The following is a 22,133-nucleotide window of genomic DNA, read 5'->3' as shown; positions in this document are numbered from 1 at the left end:
TTTATCTATTTTCTTGAACATATAAACCTGCTATGTTAAAGTCCATGTCTAATAACTTCAAGATGTGGATCACCTGTGGGTCTGCTTCTATTGCCTATTTTCTTCTTTCCTTCCTTTCTTTCTTCCTTCTTTCCTTCTTTTTTTCTTGTTTTTTTTTAAATTTGATCCTATCACTTGGCATACCTAGTGAGTTTAATTCATTAAATTGGTTATGAAAAATTAAAGAAGTACAGATGGCATTACTTTCTCCAGAGAAGATTTATTTCTCTTCAATCAAGCTGTTAGAATAGGAGCAGATCACTTTATTCAATAAAGAATTGAGATGATTCCATGCTTGGTTTTAGTTTTCACAAGGGCTGGTCTATTTTGGTTTGCCCTTACTCCTGTCTGTCCTTCAGCATTCTCAAATCCTGGGGTGTTTACTGGATTGGCCCTGGATTCCAATTTTTGTCTTCCTAATGCCATGAAACTCCAAACACATCTGCTTACTTCCTTAACCCCTTAGCCACCACTTTTTGCTTGGCTTCTCAGCCTCTTGCTTTATGCAGCTTAGTTATCACCGAATATTTCAAGTGCAAATGTCAGTCTGCATACTGGTATTCTGTAGTTCCTCTTCCTCTGAGACCTTTGCCTATAAGCCTTGCTACCCTGATAACCCTGAACTATAGTTTTTTGTCTTCCCATCTCTGAGGGACTGCTGAAAACTCTGATCCAGTGTTTTCTATTCCTACAACTAACCTTCCCACTTACAAATCAGCAAATGCTTCCAGAGGAAGCAGCAAAGAATGTTGGACTCTTCTCAAAACACTTCTCTTCGCTCCAGAATCTTGGTTCCTCAAGTCCTAGATGTCCTGGTTGCTTTCTCATACCTTTGGATAGCTATTTTTGTATTTTATGCTGCTTTCCTTAATGTTCTTCATGAGAGCTTTTGTCTGACATAATTTATTTCATCATAGTCAGAGTAAAAGTCTGACCTGAGACTCTTTTGCTTAAAAGGTGAAGAATAGCATATTGGGGACAGGGTAAGCATGTCACTGACTTCAGCAATTTGAGGTGCTGTTGTGGTTAAGAGGGAGCAGATAGGTTCATTGTGGCTCCACAGGAAGACATAGCAAGTTACAGGGAGATAGGTGTAAACTCTGTATCCAGAAGACTAGTCTCATAGACGTCAGGCATCCCTTAAGTGGAAGACTCTCCCTGAAGACATAGTGACCTTCCCAGCGCTGGAGGAGTCTCAGAAAAGGCTCAACAAATACCTGGAAGTTGCTATTGAGAAAATCCAAGAATCAGATTGTGAGAGGGACTTAATCAGTGGTAACCAATTTATGTATTTTGAAATCTTAAAGGATTTTTAAAAATACAGATGCCCAAGTTATCCCACAGACACAATAAACAAAATGTAGGGCCCTGGCATCCTGGGTGACCTACAAACTGACCTACAAACTGGAGTAAAAGAACCACTAGACTGTCCCCTAGTGTACCTTCCAAATGAGACTGTGGTTCCAGCATCCCACAAGGGATGCTAGAGAGAGACTCTGCCAGTTTTTCCAGTCTGGGGAGTGGCAATTGGAGACGTGGAAGGAGATGTTTCCCCTTTCTCCTCTTTTCTGTCCGTGAGCCTCACCTCTCCTAGAAAGCAGGACTCGACTTGGTTCTGTTGGAATGACAGACCCATAAAGTTTAGTCATACTGTGGGGTAGCAAGCTTATGTGGGCTAGCCTGGGAACCTAACCACTATTTATAACATAGTTTCTGTATGAAACTATGTTCCAAGTTCCAACAACTGCCTTTCAAAAATATGTGGAACACAACATGTCAGTAATTGGGACTCTCTATATAAAGTTATTTTCTCAGAAACTTTTAGCTTCTCATGATAAACTTGACCTCAGAGAATGAGTAATCAATCAGTTTTCAGTGTCTGCTTTACAGTGGAAGAAATTCTTGTGCCCTGAATAATTGGAGACCTGCTTTAAGAACAGCTATTACTTTTGCTCAGACAATTGTGAGAGCGTTTCTTCCTGCTGTCATTGTTTTGCCTGAGGGAGATCAGTGCCGGCTTCACCTGGGAACAGTGATGAATGGTCTGGGATATAGTGTGGTAGCAATGACTTCAACGTGGTGCTTGCAAAATGAGGTCACCTTTCAGAGCTAAGCTACACTGGTGTCCCACTCCAAGGACTCTACCCACAGAAGTGAGGTAAACAGCCACATTGCCAGGGTCCTCCACCCCCCTTTCCCCTGGATGAAGAACAGTCTTATGAGATAGAAAAGATAGGGATTTACAAGTGGTACATATTAAAAAATATATAGGGGCTTGTGTTGGTCCCAATGTCAAATTGAATAAACAGTCTGATCTTGATCCCCTCTACTGTCTACACACAAAAAACATCACCAATAAACTATATCAAAGAAGTTAAAAAACCACACTCATTTACCTCCTGATGAGACCACACTGTGTCTGTTCCCCTCAGGTCTGACTCCCCCCTCCAACTTTAAGAGGGTCACAGAAACCTTTAAGGATGCCCCAGTGGCATATGCTGGATAGGGAAGAAGTCTGGAAATGTCATCTGAATGTAACCATCAGGTTGAACAAACAGGACTCAAAGAGACACTACCAGCAGCCCTTGGATGCCTTTGCCTGCATCAGAGCAAGACTCATAGCAGCAAAATCTGGGAGAGAAGAGGTCAAAGGAGCCTCATTCCTTTTATGCTTAAACAATTAATTAGATAAATAGACATTCAAGTAAATTTTTAATACTTTTAAAATAGCCAGGGCTTCCCTGGTGGCACAGTGGTTGAGAGTCCGCCTGCCGATGCAGGGGACACGGGTTCGTGCCCCGGTCCGGGAAGATCCCACATGCCGCGGAGTGGCTGGGCCCGTGAGCCATGGCCACTGAGCCTGCGCGTCCGGAGCCTGTGCTCCGCAACGGGAGAGGCCACAACAGTGAGAGGCCCCCGTACTGCAAAAAAAATAGCCGATAGCTGACTTAATAGCCTGAAATAGACCTAAATTGCCTTTTAAAATAAAGAAAAATATAGCCAAATAGTGAAAGATGGAAAAATAACAAGGATGCATTGAAACAAAGCATCCTTAAAAGTTGTGACTCTCACCGTAACAAGAAGAGGAAACCCACCTTGGAAGTGAAAGTTGCCCATCAATATGTGAAAGGAGCTCACTCTTCATCATTAATCAGAGAAATGCAAATTAAAATGAGATGTACTTTTTTTCCTTACCCTAAGAAACTGACAATGATTTTAAAAATTGAAATACCTATTGTGGTCCAGGATGCAAGGAAATGGGTACTTTCATACAGAGTGGAATTCTAGCTTTTCATATTTGGGGAGGATAAGTTGGCCCTTTATATGTGTGAATAGCGTTTAAGGTTTTTGTACCTTTTGCCTCTGCAATTACACAGCTGGGAATTTCTTCTGAAAAAATAATTACCAGTGTGTGTTCAGAAAATTTAGATACAAGGATGCTTTTTTGCAGTTCTGTAGTTTGGAACAATTAGAAAAAGACTAAATGTCCAATAATTGGAAATTAGCTAAGGAACTAAAGGTAGGACATCCATGCACTGGAGGGCTGTTAACCCCGATCAGCACAGGCATAGTCTTGGGCCTTCAGGGTGTCCTGGGTGAGCAGCTGTGCCAGGTGGCCAGGTGAACAACCACCTGTACTATTAATAGTAGTGGCTGTCATTTGTGGAGCACCTACCATGTCCTGGACACAGGACTGACGCTCTGCACACTTCATCTCATGGAACCCTCATGGCCACCCAGCAAGGGAGGATGCAGAGACCTGGAGGAGATAGGATCCCGCCTCAGGTCACAATTAGTAAACCACAGAGCTGGGGCTAGAGGACAGGTCGGCCTGCTTCCAAATCCTGTGTTCTTACCACTGTGCCAGGCTCCTGCCTCGATAGCTAGGAGGAAGCTTCTAGGTCACCTAGTCCAACCTCCTTGCTTTTCAGATGGAGTAACTGATTCTTAGAAAGGGTCTCTGCAGGTATTGTTTTGGGTTCTGTGGTCAAAACAGATAACATCCCTGACCCCGTGGAGCTTAATTCTGTGGGTAGGTAAATTGCAGGAAGTGAAAAGTGCAATAAAAAAGATAAAACCCATGGATAGAGAATGCCTGGGGCGGGGTGTGGGGGGGGGGATGACACATGTTAAAATTTGTGTGCCGAGAATATCACGTGAGAGCTGGGGAAGAAGCTTTCTGGCAGAGGAAGCATCTAGTGCAACAGCCCCAAGCTGCAAACAGACTTGGTGTGATCCAAGGACGCAAAAGGTTTAGGGAAGAGAGAGTTTCATAATGGACTGTTTCATGCTCCCTGATGAGGAGTGAGACGGCGAAGGATGATGGGTGGAGGGGTGCAGTTTTTTGTGAGGAGGGGCTCAAGAAGCTGGGCTGGGCTAGAGACGGTGCTGTCTCCTTGAAGAACCCTTGGAATTGAAGAGCTTCTGCCGGGTATTTTGAGTGATGAACAGAATAGTGATGGCTGGATGTGATGCATTTCCAAAGGAAGTTATAAATGGATAAAACCTGAGCCATCCAATAGGAGCCAAATGATTTTTAAAAAAAAAAAGGCAGTGGATTTGTTGCTGGGACACCAATCACATTTGGTCAGGCAGATTCCTGATTTGGTCGCCCGCAGGTTCCACCTCTGGAGGGGCTTGGCTGAACCCAGGCTCTGCTAAACCTTGAGCCAAGGGCAAGGGACTCGAGCTCCAGCCACGGAACAACCCAGCCTTCGACGGCTCAAGTTCACCACCCTCCCTGGGCACTAGACCTGGCCCCAATCAACCTGGGGTGGAAGGCAGTTATGACTTCAAAAGTCAAACATGAGAGAAACAGCAAAGCTAGAATGGGACCAGTCTAGCCACACATACACACACACACACACACACACACACACACACACACACACACTGTGTGACCTTGGCCAAATCTCTAGACCTCTCTGTGTCTCCAGCTGCAGGTTGAGGGGGCGTGTGTGACCATCACTAAGGGCCTTTTCTGGTATAAACTGACAGTGAGTTGATGGTTTCTATGTGTGATTTGTGCCCAAGGAGGGTTCTTCCAAAGACTAAGCTGTGGGCTCTGATGACATTTCTGGCAGGGAAGTTTAGAAGTGATTTGAGAAAAAGCCCACAGAAGGGCTGAGGGTAATGGGTTCCCTTGGAGCGGCATTCATTTGGATCTATAAGCCGCAGGGGCTAGAGTAAAAAGGCAGTTTCATTACTTTGTGGCCTCAATCAGAATGTTAATATTACCAATGAAATTCTTTTATGAAAGTCAGCTCAATAGGAGAAAAAAATACTTTTTTTAAAATGCTGAGTTATTCACAGACCCTACTATATTATGGAAGATGAAAGGGAAGGGTACAATGTAGAGGTCAGAACAGACCTTACATCTGGGCAACTAGGACCTGCCCTGGGCCCCATTCTCTAAGTGGACCTCACTCAGACTCCATGGGGTTCAGAATTCACAAGGCCCTGGGGCCCTGCCCACCTGGAGCCTGTACCGCTTTCCCCCTCCTAAGGCCATGCCCTGAATTCCATGCCCAAATGCCTGGAACCACATCTAGGGTCCAAAGAGCCTCTTTAGGGAGGACTGAGCTTCTGGGGTGGTCAAGGGGCTACTGATGCTGGAAGGGGGAGGAAGTGTGGACTGAGCTTGGCTGGCCTGTGGGGTGGAGCCAGGTGGGAAGAGAAGAGGGTGGGTGAACCACAGAGCAAGGTCAGCCCCCCGTGCTGCTGTGTCCGGACTGAAGCTCTGAGGGGCCCCAGAGTTCTGAATTCCAACTTGGCCTTCCAGATCCTAAGGAAGGTATATTTACCTTCCTTTAACCCGTTATGATGGAAAGATAGAAAATATTTTACTGAACAATTGGTTTGCTTGCCTGTAACTTAATATTTAGACATATGGTATGTGGGCCTTCACTGATGCTCTAGCTCTAGGCCCTGCAAATGTCAGGGGGAGGCCTGGTTAGAGTGCATTTTTCCTTCAGCCTAGTCTTGGCAGACAGCCAGGGTTCAGATGCCAGCCCCGCCACTCACTTGGGCCTAGGCAAGTTGACTTAGGATCCTGAGTCAATTTTCTCATCTGTAAGTAAATGGAGATAAGAATAGTACCACCGTACAGGGTTGTTGTGGGGATTAGATGAGATAATGCACATTTAAGAGCCTAGCACCGTGCCTGGCTCACAGTAAGCTTTGGGGAGTGTCAGCTTTCAGCACTGTGTGCCTGATGTCCCTGCTGGCTATAACCTGGTGTCCCCTGGTCTCCTTGTTTTCCAGACGCCACAGCAGTATGAGAGAGAGTACAACAACAAGCGGTCAGGCGTGGGGCCCAGCAAGTTCCATGGGTACGCCTACGATGGCATCTGGGTCATCGCCAAGACGCTGCAGAGGGCCATGGAGACGCTGCACGCCAGCAGCCGGCACCAGCGGATCCAGGACTTCAACTACACGGACCACACACTGGGCAGGATCATCCTCAACGCCATGAACGAGACCAACTTCTTCGGGGTCACGGTCAGTCCCAGGCCCCTGGGCTCTGCTTTCCTTAGTGCCCCTTAGAGACATACAAGGCGAGAGGGGCTGTGTCACAGGCCCTCTGATATACAGTCCATTTCCTCAATTGTTGAAATAACTTCCTGTGGGCTTTACGATTGCAGGGCTGCTGAAACGGGCACATGCAGTAACGCTCTCTGACATGTTGAGAAACTGCTTCTCTATAACTCATGGATTAGAAAGGCCATAGTGAGTTGACCGCACACAGAGCAGGTGGAATCCACCAGGTGGAGGGGTGGGGTGGGCCAGCAGAAGCTCTAGACCCAAAGTCAGGTTCAAATCCTGAGCCTTCACTTTCAAGTTTCCATCTTCAGACCACGGAGTTTTCATCCCCAAAATGGGAATAATACCTACCTGGCAAAGTAGTCATAAAGATTAGCTGTTACAAATTAAAAACTGCTAGTGTTTGTTGAGCAAGCTACTTGCTCTGAGCTTCAAGATTCTCAGCTGGGAAATGGGGATAATAATATCTGTCTTGCACGGAAATCAGGAAAATTAGCCGTGATAAGAATCACTGTTATTTCTTGAATGCTCATTATGTGCTAGATATGTGCTAAGCCCCCTCCATGTCCCTCTCCACAGCCCCTGAGACCCCTCCCTCAAAAAAGGCTCCACAGAGCACCAAATACCCCAGAAGTCCTTTCTGTCCATGGCGCAAATTCACAGACTGAGCCTTAGAGTGGGATGAGATTTGCCAGGGGTCCCACCAGTAGCATTGTGGCAAAGCTGTCTCAAAACGTGGGTACACTTTATGTAGATTAGCTCGATGATGTATGCCTAATGCTAGGCCCGGGTAAGCACTCAGTAAATGCTAGTGGTGGTTGTAGTTAATAATGGTCTCACTGCGTCCGTATGCCATCTGTAGGAAGTAGGTGCTATTATCATCCCATAAATGTGAGGAGCCTGAAGCTCAGAGCATTTAAGTACCACAGCTAATCAGAGGTAGAGCTGGGATTTGAACCTGGGTCTAGCTCTTAATTGCTGCATCACACTACCTTCTGGTAATGGCCATAAATGGTAGTTATTCATGTCTCATGATGATGTATTTGTCACTGACTCTGCTCCCAGAAAATAAGGAAAATTTGCTTAAAGAATAGGTTGAAATGGACTCTAAAGTGCTGTCCTTTGTTCTAATTTGAAGAGTCATTTAGAGAATCAGTCTCTCTTGGAAGTAAATAAGATGAGATGATTTGTGTATTTCTTACATGTCCGTGTTCTTTTGTGCGTACGCTCAGGCTTGCTTTGTTGGTCTGACAGGCCAGGGCTTGTGCAGGTGCTGAGTGTAGACTGTGGTGTGGACGCCAAGGTAGTAAAATGGGCTCCTTGTCCTGGAGCCTGTGGTCCAGATGCAGGGTTGAGACCTGGACTCACATGACAGGAAGAGGTTAAAAGTGCTCAGCACCGGCTTCCCTGGTGGCGCAGTGGTTGAGAGTCCGCCTGCCGATGCAGGGGACACGGGTTCGTGCCCCGGTCCGGGAAGATCCCACATGCCGCGGAGCGGCTGGGCCCGTGAGCCATGGCCGCTGAGCCTGCGCGTCCGGAGCCTGTGCTCTGCAACGGGAGAGGCCACAACAGTGAGAGGCCCGCATACAGCAGAAACAAACAAACAAACAAACAAAAAAAAAAGTGCTCAGCACCATAGGAGACACTGTGTGAGCCCAGAGGGATTTCTGTCACCTTTGATGAAATAGTCATGGAAGGCTTTTTGGAAGTGGCAGCATTTGAGCTGTGCCTTAGACATGCAGAGAGGGGCTGGTGGTCCGGCCAGATGGGGCATGGTGAGCACGGGAAAGATGCACGCGTGCAGCAGGTACGGTTACTTTGTCGGGAATATTGGACGGGAGGATGATGAGACTGGGAAGGTAAGTTGGGGCCCAGTTCTGTAGGGAAAAGCTAAGGAGGCTGGCTTTTATCTTAAAGGCCAATGAGATTCTCCAAGTGCGCCTTGACCAGTAGTACCAGCATCTCCTGGGAGCTGGTTAGAAATGCAAATTCCTGAGCCTAACCCCAGACTCACTGGATCAGAATCTCCAGGGTTGGGGTCCAGCCATTTGTGGTTTAACAGACCCTCCAGGTGATTCTAATGCACACTAGAGTTTGAGAACCACTGCTCTGGGCGTTGGGGAGCATTGAGGTTTGCTATAAGAAGGATATTTCTACATTCCTGAATAGAGCCTCTCTTGACCTGAGACCTGGGCATCTGCTCCACAGTTTAGAAGTAAAGGCTCTAATTAGTCATCAGCAAAAGACATGTCTAGACTAGACTCAGACTAGAAGCTTTAACAACTTTCCTTAGCCCAGTGGTTTCAAAAATTCTTTTTTTATCCTCAGAACCTTTTGTTATAAAATTTTACCTAGTGCCTGGTGTATAAGATAAATTAAGGAGATTCTCCAGTGAATGGAAGAAGAGCCCAAAGCCCTGCCTGATCAGCCCCCTCCATGTCCCGCCCCACAGTCCCTGATACCCCTCCCTCAGAAAGGCTCCACAGAGCACCAAATACCTCGGAAGTCCTTTCTGTCCATGTTACAAATTCAGAGACTGGTCCTTAGAGAGGGGTGGGATTCGCCAGAGGTCCCACCGGTCGCATTGTGATAAAGCTGTCTCAAAGTGTGGATACACTTTTTCAGGTCATTGTCACACTTTGTTTCTTATTTTGTAGAATGAATTCATAGCATCCCAAGTTGAAATGGCCGGATAGAGAGCTACAGAATCTAGGAAGCCTCTCATAATCCTAGAACTCGGCGTATTGTCTAGATGCCTGATGTACCTCAGGTGGAAATCATTTATAACTACTCCTAAGTGCTGTCAAATAATACGTAACCCCTACTTGATGAGCAATTCGACGAGGCTGCCTGAAATGCTTTACCCAGCTTGAAGATGAGTTTCTTTTTAATGGGAAATTCCTTGACACATATTTTTGCCGGCTCTGGTTTGTGACTCATAATTCAGCAAATGTCAGAACTGAAAGCTATCTTAGAGATCCTCAGATTTAGCCCCTTTGGGTTGTGGATGAGTATCTGAGGTACAGAGGGGGAGTTTCAAAGTCACACGGAAAGAAGGTTTGATTCAGGCAGGACGGTGGCTCCGATGGGCCTGCCCCAACCATACTCCATGCCCTCTCCCTCCTCCTTGTACAAGTCCTCCGTTAGTTGAGAAAGAGATTGTAATAGTGAAACATTTCTTCAGGGTTTTTTTCCCTTCCTCCTTATCCCCTTTGTCACATATTAATATGTGCTTGTCACTGGGCTGTAGACAGGTTTCATTAAAATTGTCTTCTGATCAGAGAAAAAAGACCATCTTCTGACAAAATAAAAAGTGTCCCTGTGATCCAAGGAGACCACGGAAGGCCAAGTTTAGCCATAAATAAAGAGTTAGGAAAGGAACAGGAGGTAGAAATAAATTGAAGCATTTTCTGTTTGCTGAAGGGTTTTCATTATACAGCACACACGGTATCCATTTTTCCACTCTCAGGCAGACACTTTATTCTGGGTCACCCTCATTCAGCATGTTTACTATACGGAAAATCGTTTAAACGCATTAAATTAATTATATCCATGACTCAATTTCAATTGATTCAGTATGCACTCTCGCCTAGGAGCTGGGCCTGTGGCTGCCGGTTGGCGTGTTGAAGAAGACATTTCTTCCAGGCATCCCAGATCAGGAATCTGGCTTAGCTTGGGGCCCAGCATTCTTTTATTTTCTAAGGAGCTCTCCTCCCAGCTACCCTCCTCAGAGAACACTGAGAACGAGATCTGTGTCCCCACCTACACACTGATGGCCTAGGGGTCCTGCCACCTCTGATTCCCTGAGTTCTGGCCCTGTCATTACCTCTCTCTGGTCTGCAGATTTCAGAATGCTTTCTCACCTGGAAACCCTTCTTCTGCCAAACATGTGACAGAAACTCAGGCTCGAATTGGCTGTTAGGTCTCCAAAGCCCAGAGCATTCTGAGAATCCCAGCTCAACAGCGTTCATCTAGAGCAAGGATTCCTAAACTTCTATGTATATGAGAATCTCCCAGGGAGCTTCGTTAAAAATTCAGATTTCCTAGCCCTGCCTCAGAACTTCTGATCCAGTGGCTTTGAGGTAGCACCAGAACATATCCATTATTAACAAGCAGTCCCGGTGAGTCTCAAGTAACAGCCTTGAGAATTGCTTGGAGCTCTGTTGGATGTTCACGTGCACACACACACACACACACACACACACACACACACTTTTTGATTTTAAACCTGTCAGAGATGTATGTGTTCCTCCATTCATTCGCTCCTTAGCAGACCCTGTGCTGGGAGCATAGAGAGGAATAACATGGTCTGTCCCTCAAGGGCTCCCTGCCCAGTCAGGGAGAGACAGTAAATGAACAATTGCTGGGCACTGTTCAAGGTCAACCCAACACCCTTGGAGGGAGAGCTTCATTCTGCTTATGGGAGTAAAGACCAAGGAGCTGTCCTCGATTTTCACAGTTCAGTGAGCAAAATTCCATGTGTGGGTAACTGCAAGGTGCCTGTGCTATAGGTTCTCCCTGTGCCATGTGCTGGGGAGCAAGGGTACAGTGCCAGGCTCCCCCCTCCCCAGCACTCAGGGCCATGTACTGTGGCTTAATAGACTCCTCCAAGTAGGCTTTTCTACCAAAGAGGCACTAAATTCAACACAAGCTTATATCCATAACCCTTCAAAGCTGGCTTCAGAACATGTGCTAAGTTTCCAGGTGAAAAAATCAAAGCTTAAACTTTCTTTGGGTGATCATTTTTTAATTCCTCCCAGTTTCAAGTCTCTTTTAAAAAAGGTGATGTACCAGATCTCAAAATGGACACATCCTTTGAGTATGTCAGACCAAGATACAATGGCTCTAACCAGCAGTATTCCCCCTTTAGTAAATGTTTCTTCTGGCTTGTCTTTTTAAACGACACCATATTTACTTCGTGGTGCCTATGACAGAGGCTAAATTAATAGAATCTCATTATACCCTATTGTGAAGGTGTAATGTGTGTAATAGTTTCTCTGGGAAGTCACTGAGAGTATGCACCCCAGGTTTGGCTGGGGGCTGTGAGGCTTCCGAGAGCACCTGGCCATAGAGAAATTGAAAGGGCTTCTGGTAATATCTTTGATTGTGAGAAGAGGGCCCATTCTTGCTAAACTATTTCCTGTGATCACCTCCTCACTCCCTATGGGTGGACCTCATATAGAAGCAGTCACAGCTGCAAAGAGGGTGACCCATGAGTTCCTCCAAATAATAGACCCTATCTTCATCCTCTGCCCAGCCTCTCTCAACCAGCTGTGAGTCTGGACATCTCAATTTAACATCTGTCAGGAGAGGCCTGCAGCCTTAGGTTCAGGCAGTCACCTCTGAAAGCTGTTATCGCTAATTGGTCTCACCAGGAAGGTGATGAAGACAAGCAGGTGGCAGTTTTCAGAGTTTATTGATCTATTTGTGTTTGTTGCTGAAGAGCGGGAATCCAGCCTTTGCCAGTGTGTCCCTTAAACTTCAAGTTTTTATGCAAGATTTTTAAAAAACTATCTCTGCTAAGACTCAAATACTGCCCCCCCTCCCCCGCTAACATTTTACCTGAAAAGAGGACATCCTAGAGTAAGCTCAGTTTGGTTGGGATTGCAGACACTAAGTTCTTGGAACCAGGTGGTTAGAGGAAGCCAACCAGCTCCTCATCCCAGGGAGATCGTGTGTTGGCTGAAGCCCCATTTATTTCACAACCACTGTTGCCTGGCCCTACTGTGACCCTGAAGTTGTGCAGTTGATTTTTTATCAAATAGGAAGCTACACTACGCACACGCACATGCACACACACACACACACACACACACACACACACACGAGTGAGTTAAACATCATCTTGTTCAAGTCGGCCCATCTCTCCTGCCTCTCTGATCTTTTGGGGTCCTGGTTTTATTCTCCAATACAGAAGCTTCCCACCAGCCACCCATTCGTGCCTTATATTTGATATCATCATTTAGCCTATAGATTTTTTTTTTTAGGTTGAATTTGAGTGAGACAAGAAACAGAGCTCTAGGAGCTCCATCCAGAGGTAGAGAAAACCCTACCAATTTAGGATTTGACCCCTTTGGGGGCTGGTCATTCAACCAGTCATGACTCCATCCCCTGGACTCTCATGATTCCACCTGTTTCGATTTTATCCTTGACGCAATCACTAGGGCGCTTGTCAGAAGCTCTGCCGTGGTACGAGTGTGATGTGCCAACTGCATGTCCTAGAAAATGGGGCTTGTCCCAGTGACCTCGTGCTAGCTCCCAACGCTACTCAGGGTTTTATGTTCTAAGAGACCCTCTTTCATGAGCCTTTCTTGGCTGTTACCCAAGATCAACAGCAAACCCTTCCAGAACTTCCTCTGCACCCCACTTGTCTCCACCCCATCCCAGACCCAGGGAGTTCCACTGGAATTGCATTATACACAAAGTTAACATAGGAGCTGGTTTGGAAACCTAATCTCTCACCCTTTATTCCCTGGCTAAGCAGCCCATCCACAAACTCAGATAAAATGCACATTTCCTAGAGCATGGCCAGTGAAAACTGTAATAGGAAATGCAGATTTGAAAAGTCAGGCAAAAGGAGGCCACAGTCCAGTCCAGCACTTTCCCTGTGTGACCTCAAAGAAATAGTTTACCTTTCTGTGCCTCAGGTTCCTCCTCTATGCAGGGAAATATAATCTACTTCATAGGGTTGATATGAGAATTAACGACTGTGTTTAGCACCCTATAACTGCATCATCATCATTACTATTATTATTATTACTACCACTGCTATTACAATAGTGATTTTTCAAAGCACAGTTTATGTGGGTCTTAATCAAGGAATGTTCGTAATCAAGTCCAACAATCATTCTCTACCTCCTAAGTGCCAGTCTGTTTCACATACATTATCTCATTTAATTCTCTCAACAATAAACAAATCTATGAGCTTGTATTAAGTTTGCAGGAACACTATCGAGTTCTCTACCTGCTGCTGACATTCACTCTGAGGATTTGATAGTCACCTTAAATGTGGAAGGCATCTGCTCACAGACTTCCCTCTGTTCCTCCCTTTAGTCTAGCTCCATGCCACTCAAAGTCCCATGGCCCTAAGAATTATCACTCAGCATCATACACAAAAAGTAACGGAGCAGATGCTGTTGGTGCCCAGCCAGACCTTCTGGGATCCCTTTTAGGGGTTTGGTGAGGTTTGCCCATCCCCCAGCTGTGCAGGTACCCCTGCTAATATCCCACACCTTGGGCGATTGGAGCCTTCAGGCCTGGAGGTGCCTGGGATTCACACCCCACCCCCCAGCAGCCTGCAGCGACGACTGGCTGGTGTGGTGGTATGACACCAGCGCGATTCGCCTCCAGGGCTCGCTGGACGATTAGGCTGAGACTTGCCTCGCCTGAAAACACATCGGAGCTTGGCCTCTTCCCTTTTCCTCTCTCACTTACAGTTTTCTCCTGAGAACATGTCTTTAATCAATCGCTTGCACACGATTCCCTGTCCTAGGCTGTACTTCTAGGGGACCCAATCTAAGACACCTATGTGTCTTTATAGAAAATTTAAACATTTTCAAGAGGGAATTTTTACTGTAAGCTAATTGTTATCTCTGTGTTAAGTTTAGCACCAATCCCCCCATCACCTCCCCCACAACAGGTAGAGGGTTCCAGACTCATGTCCCTTATATGCCATTGCACTCTGCTCCTACCCCTGCCTCTTGCAGTCAGCCTGTGGGAGAGCCATATTCATATCCTCCAATGAATTAGCAGCTCCCAGATTTGTAGCGACCACAGTTTTTCACCCCTCTGGTTCCCACAGTACTTCGTCTACTGCTTTACACCTGGAAGATGCTCAGTAAACACTGGTAACCTTGAGTTAACTTTGTGGGGTTGAATCTGCACATGATTGAGAAATTCAGTCACACTCTCCTACTCTGCTGCCTTCCAGGATTCTATAAACTAAAAAGACTTTTTCTACCCAATAAATTATCAGAACTGACAGCAGAAGTATTAACAGGGTCTATAGTTCTCGAATCAGCTGATAGCAATGCCCAGGTTATTGCTCTGATAATTGAAGCTGGTGTTACTGTTTCACACAGGTTGTGGAAATCTCCCCGACGTGTGTGTGTGTTGGGGTAAGGATGGGGGGGCTCTTGCTGGGATGGGATGAGAAACCCATCCTTTACCCCCTCCCCAGTCTCTCCCATCAGCATCTCTCTAGGTCTCAAGTCCCAGAGCCTGAGAGGGAGGGGGAGTTGCTCATGGGCGCTCTGTGACTTCAGACTGTCAGGAGCATTTCCTAGAGGTAATTAATTGCTAGTAATAAACAACTATAATAATAATCCTCGATGTGACTGCCCTGTGCTCAGGGTACACTTATGGTCTCTATCTCCTTCGTTCCTCAATGCAATACATTCATTAACATCATGCGAGCTCCTACTGTATCCCAGGCACCATCCTGAGCACTGTACACGTTCTTGAATGTGATGCTCAGAACAGCCACCCAGCAGAGGATGTGTAATTTTGAGTGCCAGGAGCGCTCCTCCCAATGAGCTGCATCTGGCTCTTTAACCAGTGTCACATCTTTGTCCACATGTCACTTTCGCAGTGGCCTCCCTGGCGCCCTATTTAAAATTGCAGTCTCACCCCTTTCGTTCTTCTTCACAATAGTTACCCCACTTGACGTGTGCCCTGTTTTACTTATGCACTGTCTGTTTTGTTTTCTGCCATATCTCTGACTTAGAACTGAGTGCCTGGGATATAGTAGGTGCCTAATAAATATTTGTAAATGAGTTGATGATTTAGATAATCAGCGACCATATCATTATTAAAAAAAAAAAAAAAAACAAAAACAGGCTGAGCAGGTAAATGATTTACCCAGCATCCTATAGGTAGCCAGTGACAGAGTTTATTCAAAGCTGCCCAATCTGGCTGACTCAAAAGCACATGTTCTTTTTTTTTAACATCTTTATTGGGGTATAATTGCTTTACAATGGTGTGTTAGTTTCTGCTTTATAACAAAGTGAATCAGTTATACATATACATATGTTCCCATATCTCGTCCCTCTTGCGTCTCCCTCCCTCCCACCCTCCCTATCCCACCCCTCCAGGCGGTCACAAAGCACCGAGCCAATATCCCTGTGCCATGCGGCTGCTTCCCACTAGCTATCTACCTTACGTTTGTTAGTGTATATATGTCCATGCCTCTCTCTCGCCCTGTCACAGCTCACAAGCCCATGTTCTTAACCATTTAGGTGTCAGGTCTATTAATTCAGCTAGCATTCCCAGCACCCCCTATCTGCCAGGCCTGGGCCAGGCCGGAGGAGTAAAACTGTCCAAACAACCATAGGAGATGCAGGGGAGGGAGAGCAGGAACCACTCTCCCCATGTTAATAGTGGAGGATATTATGGTCCCCTCTCTGCACTGGGTTATATATGTGTCCATCTGCCCTTTCCCACTGGACAGTGAGCCTTTGAGCCCCTTGCCTGGGACTGGGGCCTGTAATCCTCTTTGTACCCCTGGTGCCTTATATCATACTGGCACTTAGTCTGTGAAACACATGTTTGTTGACTGAATGAATTAGGAAATTGTAGCTCAGCAAGGCAAAGCTATGCTTGGATCCCACGGTGCATAGCTGGTGAGCCTTGTTCAGATCTACATCCTAGGTCTTCTGATTCTAAATGCAAGTGTCTCCAAATCCTGTTTTCTTGGGTGCTGCTTGGCCGCTCTCCCCCCGTTTATTTAAACACAATTACAAGTGACTGCAGATAATGTACAGCACGGGGAAGAAACCTACTCCTTCTGCTGTTAGATAAATTTGAAAGATCAAAATAATGTGGTTTAGCAATTTGTTTGAATTGTTGCCTAGCCTTCCAAAGCTTGCAAGTGTGATTTCCTCAAGTCAGGGAAAAAATAGCTGTTTCCTTATGAGAAGCAGTGTGGGGGAGTATATCATCTTATGAGAGCTTCAGCAGAGCCCTATGTTCAGATTGTGTCCGGGTCCCTGAGAGAAACAGACAAAGCGAGGGCTCAATGACATGGTAGTTGTAGTAACATTACTGCAATGACAAATGTCATGATAATAGGAATAGCTAACAGTGTTGAGTGCTCACTATATGGTGGGTACTCTGCTAGGTATTTAATGTATTAAATGCTAGGCATTTAATACATTTAAGATGTATTATCTCATTTAGTTCTCATAATAACCCCTGTTGTGAGTTGAATTGTGTCCCCCCCAGAATCCATATGTTGAACTCCTAATGCAAAGTATCTCAGAATGTGACCTTATTTGGAAATAGGGTCATTATAGATGTAATTAGTCAAGATGCGGCCATACTGGAGTAGGATAATCCAATACAACTAGTGTCCGTATAAAAAGGGGAAATTTGGAGACAGGCATGCACACAGGGAGAACCCCACGCAAAGGTGAAGGCAGAGATGGAACAACGCCTCTATAAGCCAAGGAATGCTGACGATTGCCAGCAAACTACCAATAGCTGGGTAACAGATTCTCCCTCACAGCCCCCAGAAGGAACCAACCCTGCTGACACCTGGATCTTGAACCTCTAGCTCCTGGAACTGTGAGACAAGAAATGTCTTTTTAAGTCACCCAGTCTGTGGTATTTCATTACGGCAGCCCTGCTAAACTAATATAACCCCACACAGTGGAGACTGTTATTATCACCATTTTGCAGGCAAGGAAACTGAGAGGTTAAATAGTTTACCCAAGGTCACAGAGCTCTTGAGAGAAGAGCTGGGATTTGGACACAGGTGTTCTAACTTAGACCCTCACGTGTAACTGTCATCCTGCGCCTATACAAGCTCTCCTCCATTAGGGGGCAAAAGAATCAGCCAGAGGTGAACAGAGCTGAAATGAACCAATGAGACCATCACCCCCACCACCTCACTTTCCAGGTGGGGAGATCGCGGCCCTTGAGGGCCTGCTGAATAATAATAAGGCTGAAGCCAGGACCCTGGCCCCTCATTTCTAGTTGGGGACCCTCCTTGATGCCCAGCTGCTGCCATCTGGAGGAATGTTCTACACATCTCAGTTTGGCTAGATTATCCTGGAAGCAGTAAGCAGTACCTTACGTTTGACTCACTTCTTCCCTGACTGGGGAGAGGGAGGGTATTTTACTACCCTCTTTTTCATGTGTGTGTATACACACACACACATATTTCTTTTTCTGATTACTAAAATAATACACGTTCATTATAGAAAATGTAAAAAGCACAAGACAAGCACCAAAAAGAAAATCAAGTCACCCGTAACTTCATCATTCAGACAGGCCTGTGGAGTACTGTAAGCACTTATACTTCACGCTCAGATGTGCTCTTTAAAAAAAAAAAAAATTTCCTTTCCAACCATTTGTTTTGATCCCTCACATTATAAAGCTTCTTCTGTGGCAGTGGTTCTCACTCTTTGAACCCCATCTTTCCTTTTTTTAAAATTACGATCAAATATACATAACATAAAATTTACCATTTTAACCATTTGTAAGTATACAATTCAGTGACATTAAACATATTCTCACTGTTGTGAAACCATCAAGACATCCATCTCCGGAATGTTTTCCTCTTCGCAAACAGAAATTCTGTCCTCATTGAACAATAACTCCCCATTAGGTGTGATCATTTTAAAGCTATTATTTATTATGAGAATATTTATTAATTATTTTCAGAAGTGTTTGTAAAGATATCATAAGTAATTTGCTAACTAATTTTATAGGGAAATTGTAGTATTTGCAAGCTATCTCTAACCAAATAGTTATTAGCCCAGCAAAAGTTTGGTTGCCTTTTCATACAGAAACCTAAGAATGTACATTTTTAAATGTTGAGAGTATAAATAGTGAGCAAACATTTTAAAGTAAGTAATGTAGTTAAACATTAGTGATATTCCCACTATTGAGGAAAATCCTTAGATAAAGATATACCCAGATCCTGTATGGAAAACATCTGAAGAGGTCCATAATACATCCCATGCATTTCTCTCTGCTTTAGGCCAGAATACCCCCTCAGTGTGTGTCAAGGTATGTTAGCCTGTGAGCTTGCTAAGCAGGAGGGAAGTTTTCTATGATCAGGGGAGGACAGCTGACATAAATTTCAGCTGACAAGTTGCACAGCCTTGAACACTGATGGATGCCGTCTCTGCCTGTGTGTGCTCGAGCAGAGGTTACTCAGACACACTCTGCGCCCGCCTGGCTAATGGCCACCCCTGAGCAAGGCGGGTGGAAGAAGCTGAAAAACTCCATATTCTCATGGAATTGCAACACACCCTCACCCCCTTTCTTTTTTCTCAATGGAATTCAATCTTCCTAGAATTCTTGCTTAAACCAGTATTTGGTAACGTTAAACTAAAACAAAGCAGCCAGTTATTTTACCAGCAAAATGGGTTTATACAGGAGCAGCAAAGAATCGCAATTCAGGACATGCAGCTAAGGCAAACCACTTACAAGTCCAGTTCAGCAAGGGAGAGGAAACTCTTTTATAGAGGAGAAGGGGAAGTTGGGAGGGGCTGTTATAAACAGAAATCCATTGGAGGAAACTGAGAGTTCGAAGTATAGTGGCTTTTTATTGGCTGAGTTGTGACAGTCTCTCATTGACTGAGCTGTTGCCAGGCAAGGAGAAATCTTCTTTCCTCCTGCTGGTGGTATTAAAGTAGGGTCACTTCCTGCCAGAGATGCAAAGCATGTCTCTTCCTGTTGGGATGTATATTGACAGGGTGAATATAATGAGTGAGTGATTTGTGTGTGAGAGCTCCCCCTTCTGGCCTCCCGAGGACAATTTAGTGAAATTTTATTAATTTTCACAGCGAGTAGAGACCTGGAGTCTAGAGAGAGCAGTGTAAATTCTGGAGGGGGAGCTGGGTGTGGGGGTAAGGCGGGGAAAGGACTGGGAGGGGGAGGTGCCCACTTTTGTCTTCCTAGGAGACAATAGCATGAAATACTTAGGAGCACAGTCTCTGGAGACAGACTTCCTAGGTTCACATCTATAAAATGGGATAACACCTTAGATTGGGCTCCCTGTAAACAGACTCAGGGACAGAGTCTTACATGCAGAAGGTTTGTGGGAGAATGAGCTTAGGAAATATAGTGTAAGGAAGTGAGGGTGGCAGGATTGGGCAGAGCAAGAAGTTGATCTGAAGTTCGCAACTGAGGACGCAGCTGATCCTAGAGGAGCTCTGGAGCTGGGATGGCCCTCCGAGTTATCCAAAGGCAGGCACGGGCCCTGAGCCTTTGGATATTTTCACCAGCCAGTCACTGGCCATGGATGGGCCCAGGAGGGGTGTATCCTTGGGCAAGGCAGCTCCCCACGGTAGAGGGATAGCTGGGACCCTCAGTATCCAGTATTCCCAGGAGTTGGGGGATGGTGCTTTAGCCAGAAAAAGGGAATCTGAGCAGAGTCCCCCAGTATCCCTGACAGATAACAACAGGGTGTACCTTAAAGGGTTGTGGGGATTAAAGAGGTTTAGGCATGCAGAGTGCCTGGGACATCCTTGCTAAATTAGTGCGAGGATGATGGGGAAGGATGTATTTGGATACCAGTTGCACACAGTCCTCTAGACCCCCAAACACCTATAATTAATTTTCCAGGAGATATTGAGGTTGGTGGATCCCCATATCACTGCTTCAGTTGCATTCTTGCAGCTCTTGCCGTCTTTGGTAATTCACATTCTCACATTCATAGGCACAGTAGCAAACATACTCACATGTGCGCGCGCACACACACACACACACACACACACACTCCTAAATGTGTGATTTATGGGTATTCGTGTACATTGTGTGTATAGCAATTTATCAATCTATTCCACTGGTTTTCAAACTTGTTTTTCAAAAGAGATTTTACGGGCTTTACACGTAAGCCCCAATATCATTGTCCCTCATTTAATATTTACATTAAAATTACATGTAATATTACTTTTTTTTTTTATTTGCTCCTTGGAAGACTTTGTTAACCCTCCCTTTTTATTTAAAAATCAGCAAGCAAATTTCTGCAGGAAAAAAGATGAAGCAAAGGCTTAATGGGGAACCTGGCCCAAACCATCATTTCAGCTCACCCTGGTCAGGCCTCTGAGAAGGGCCTGAGGATGGCGGCCATGGTGGCAGGTCCCCTGACAGTGCCTCAGAGGCAGGAGAGGGGGATGATCTTAGCTGGCACCCAGACCTACATTCTTTTTTTTTTTTTTTTTACATCTTTATTGGAGTATAATTGCTTTACAATGGTGTGTTAGTTTCTGCTTTATAACAAAGTGAATCAGTTATACATATACATATGTTCCCATATCTCTTCCCTCTTGCGTCTCCCTCCCTCCCACCCTCCCTATCCCACCCCTCTAGGTGGTCACAAAGCACTGAGCTGATCTCCCTGTGCTATGCGGCTGCTTCCCACTAGCTATGTACCTTCCATTTGGTAGTGTATATATGTCCATGCCTCTCTCTCACTTTGTCATAGCTTACCCTTCCCCCTCCCCATATCCTCAAGTCCATTCTCTAGTAGGTCTGTGCCTACATTCTTTTTTTTAAAAAATAAAGTATAGTTGATTTACAGTATTAGTTTCAGGTGTACAATATAGTGATTCAATATTTTTATAGGTTATACTCCATTTAAAGTTATTATAAAATAATGGCTACATTTCCCTGTATTGTACAATATATCCCTGTTGCTTTTTTATTTTATACATAGTAGTTTCTACCTCTTAATCCCCTACCCCTATCATGCCCCTCCCCACTTCCCTCTCCCCACTGGTAACCACTTGTTGGTTCTCTATGTCTGTGAGTCTGTTTCTGTTTGGTAATATTCATTCATTTGTTTTATTTTCTAGATTCCACATATAAGTAATAACATCAGTATTTGTCTTTCTCTGTCTGACTTATTTCACTAAGCATAATACCCTCTAGATCCCTCCATGTTGTTGCAAATGGCAGGATTTCTTTTTTTTAATGGATGAGTAATAATATTCCATTGTATGTGTATGTGTATGTATGTATATATATATACACATATATATTTGTATATATATGTATATATCACACTTTCTTTATCCATTCATCTGTCAATGGACACTTAGGTTGCTTCCATGTCCTGGCTATTGTAAATAGAGCTGCAGTGAACATTGTGGTACATGACTCTTTTTGAATCATGGTTTTCTCAAGGTATATGCCCAGTAGTGGGATTGCTGGGTCATATGGTAGTTCTATTTTTAGTTTTTCAAGGAACCTCCATACTGTTCTCCATAGTGGCTGTATCAATTTACATTCCCACCAACAGTGCAAGAGGGTTCCCTTTTCTCCACATCCTCTCCAGCATTTATTGTTTGTAGATTTTTTGATGATGGCCATTCTGACCAGTGTGAGGTGATACCTCATTGTAGTTTTGATTTGCATTTCTCTAATGATTAGTAATGTTGAGCATCCTTTCATGTGTTTGTTGGCAATCTGTATATCTTCTTTGGAGAAACGTCTATTTAGGTCTTCTGCCCATTTTTGGACTGGGTTGTTTGTTTTTTTGATATTGAGCTGCATGAGCTGCTTGTATATTTTGGAGATTAATCCTTTGTCAGTTGCTT

At 44.9% G+C, this 22,133-nt stretch overlaps 1 protein-coding gene across 2 annotated transcripts in view; it reads left to right on the top strand.

Annotated features, from left to right (window-relative positions):
- Positions 1 to 22,133, top strand: part of GABBR2 (gamma-aminobutyric acid type B receptor subunit 2) — a 365,550-nt gene that overhangs the window by 214,287 nt on the left and 129,130 nt on the right. For both annotated transcript variants that reach the window (XM_079926892.1, XM_079926893.1), the window contains exon 7: positions 6,304 to 6,540. In XM_079926892.1, coding sequence (XP_079783018.1) covers positions 6,304 to 6,540 — 237 coding nt within the window. The remainder of the gene's footprint in view (positions 1 to 6,303; positions 6,541 to 22,133) is intronic.

This window comes from Stenella coeruleoalba (genome assembly GCF_951394435.1).
Source record: "Stenella coeruleoalba genome assembly, chromosome: 7".
Taxonomy (NCBI): Eukaryota; Metazoa; Chordata; class Mammalia; order Artiodactyla; family Delphinidae; genus Stenella; species Stenella coeruleoalba.
The sequence above is the reverse complement of the archived record's forward strand: the minus strand, read 5'-3'. Positions and strand labels throughout refer to the sequence as shown.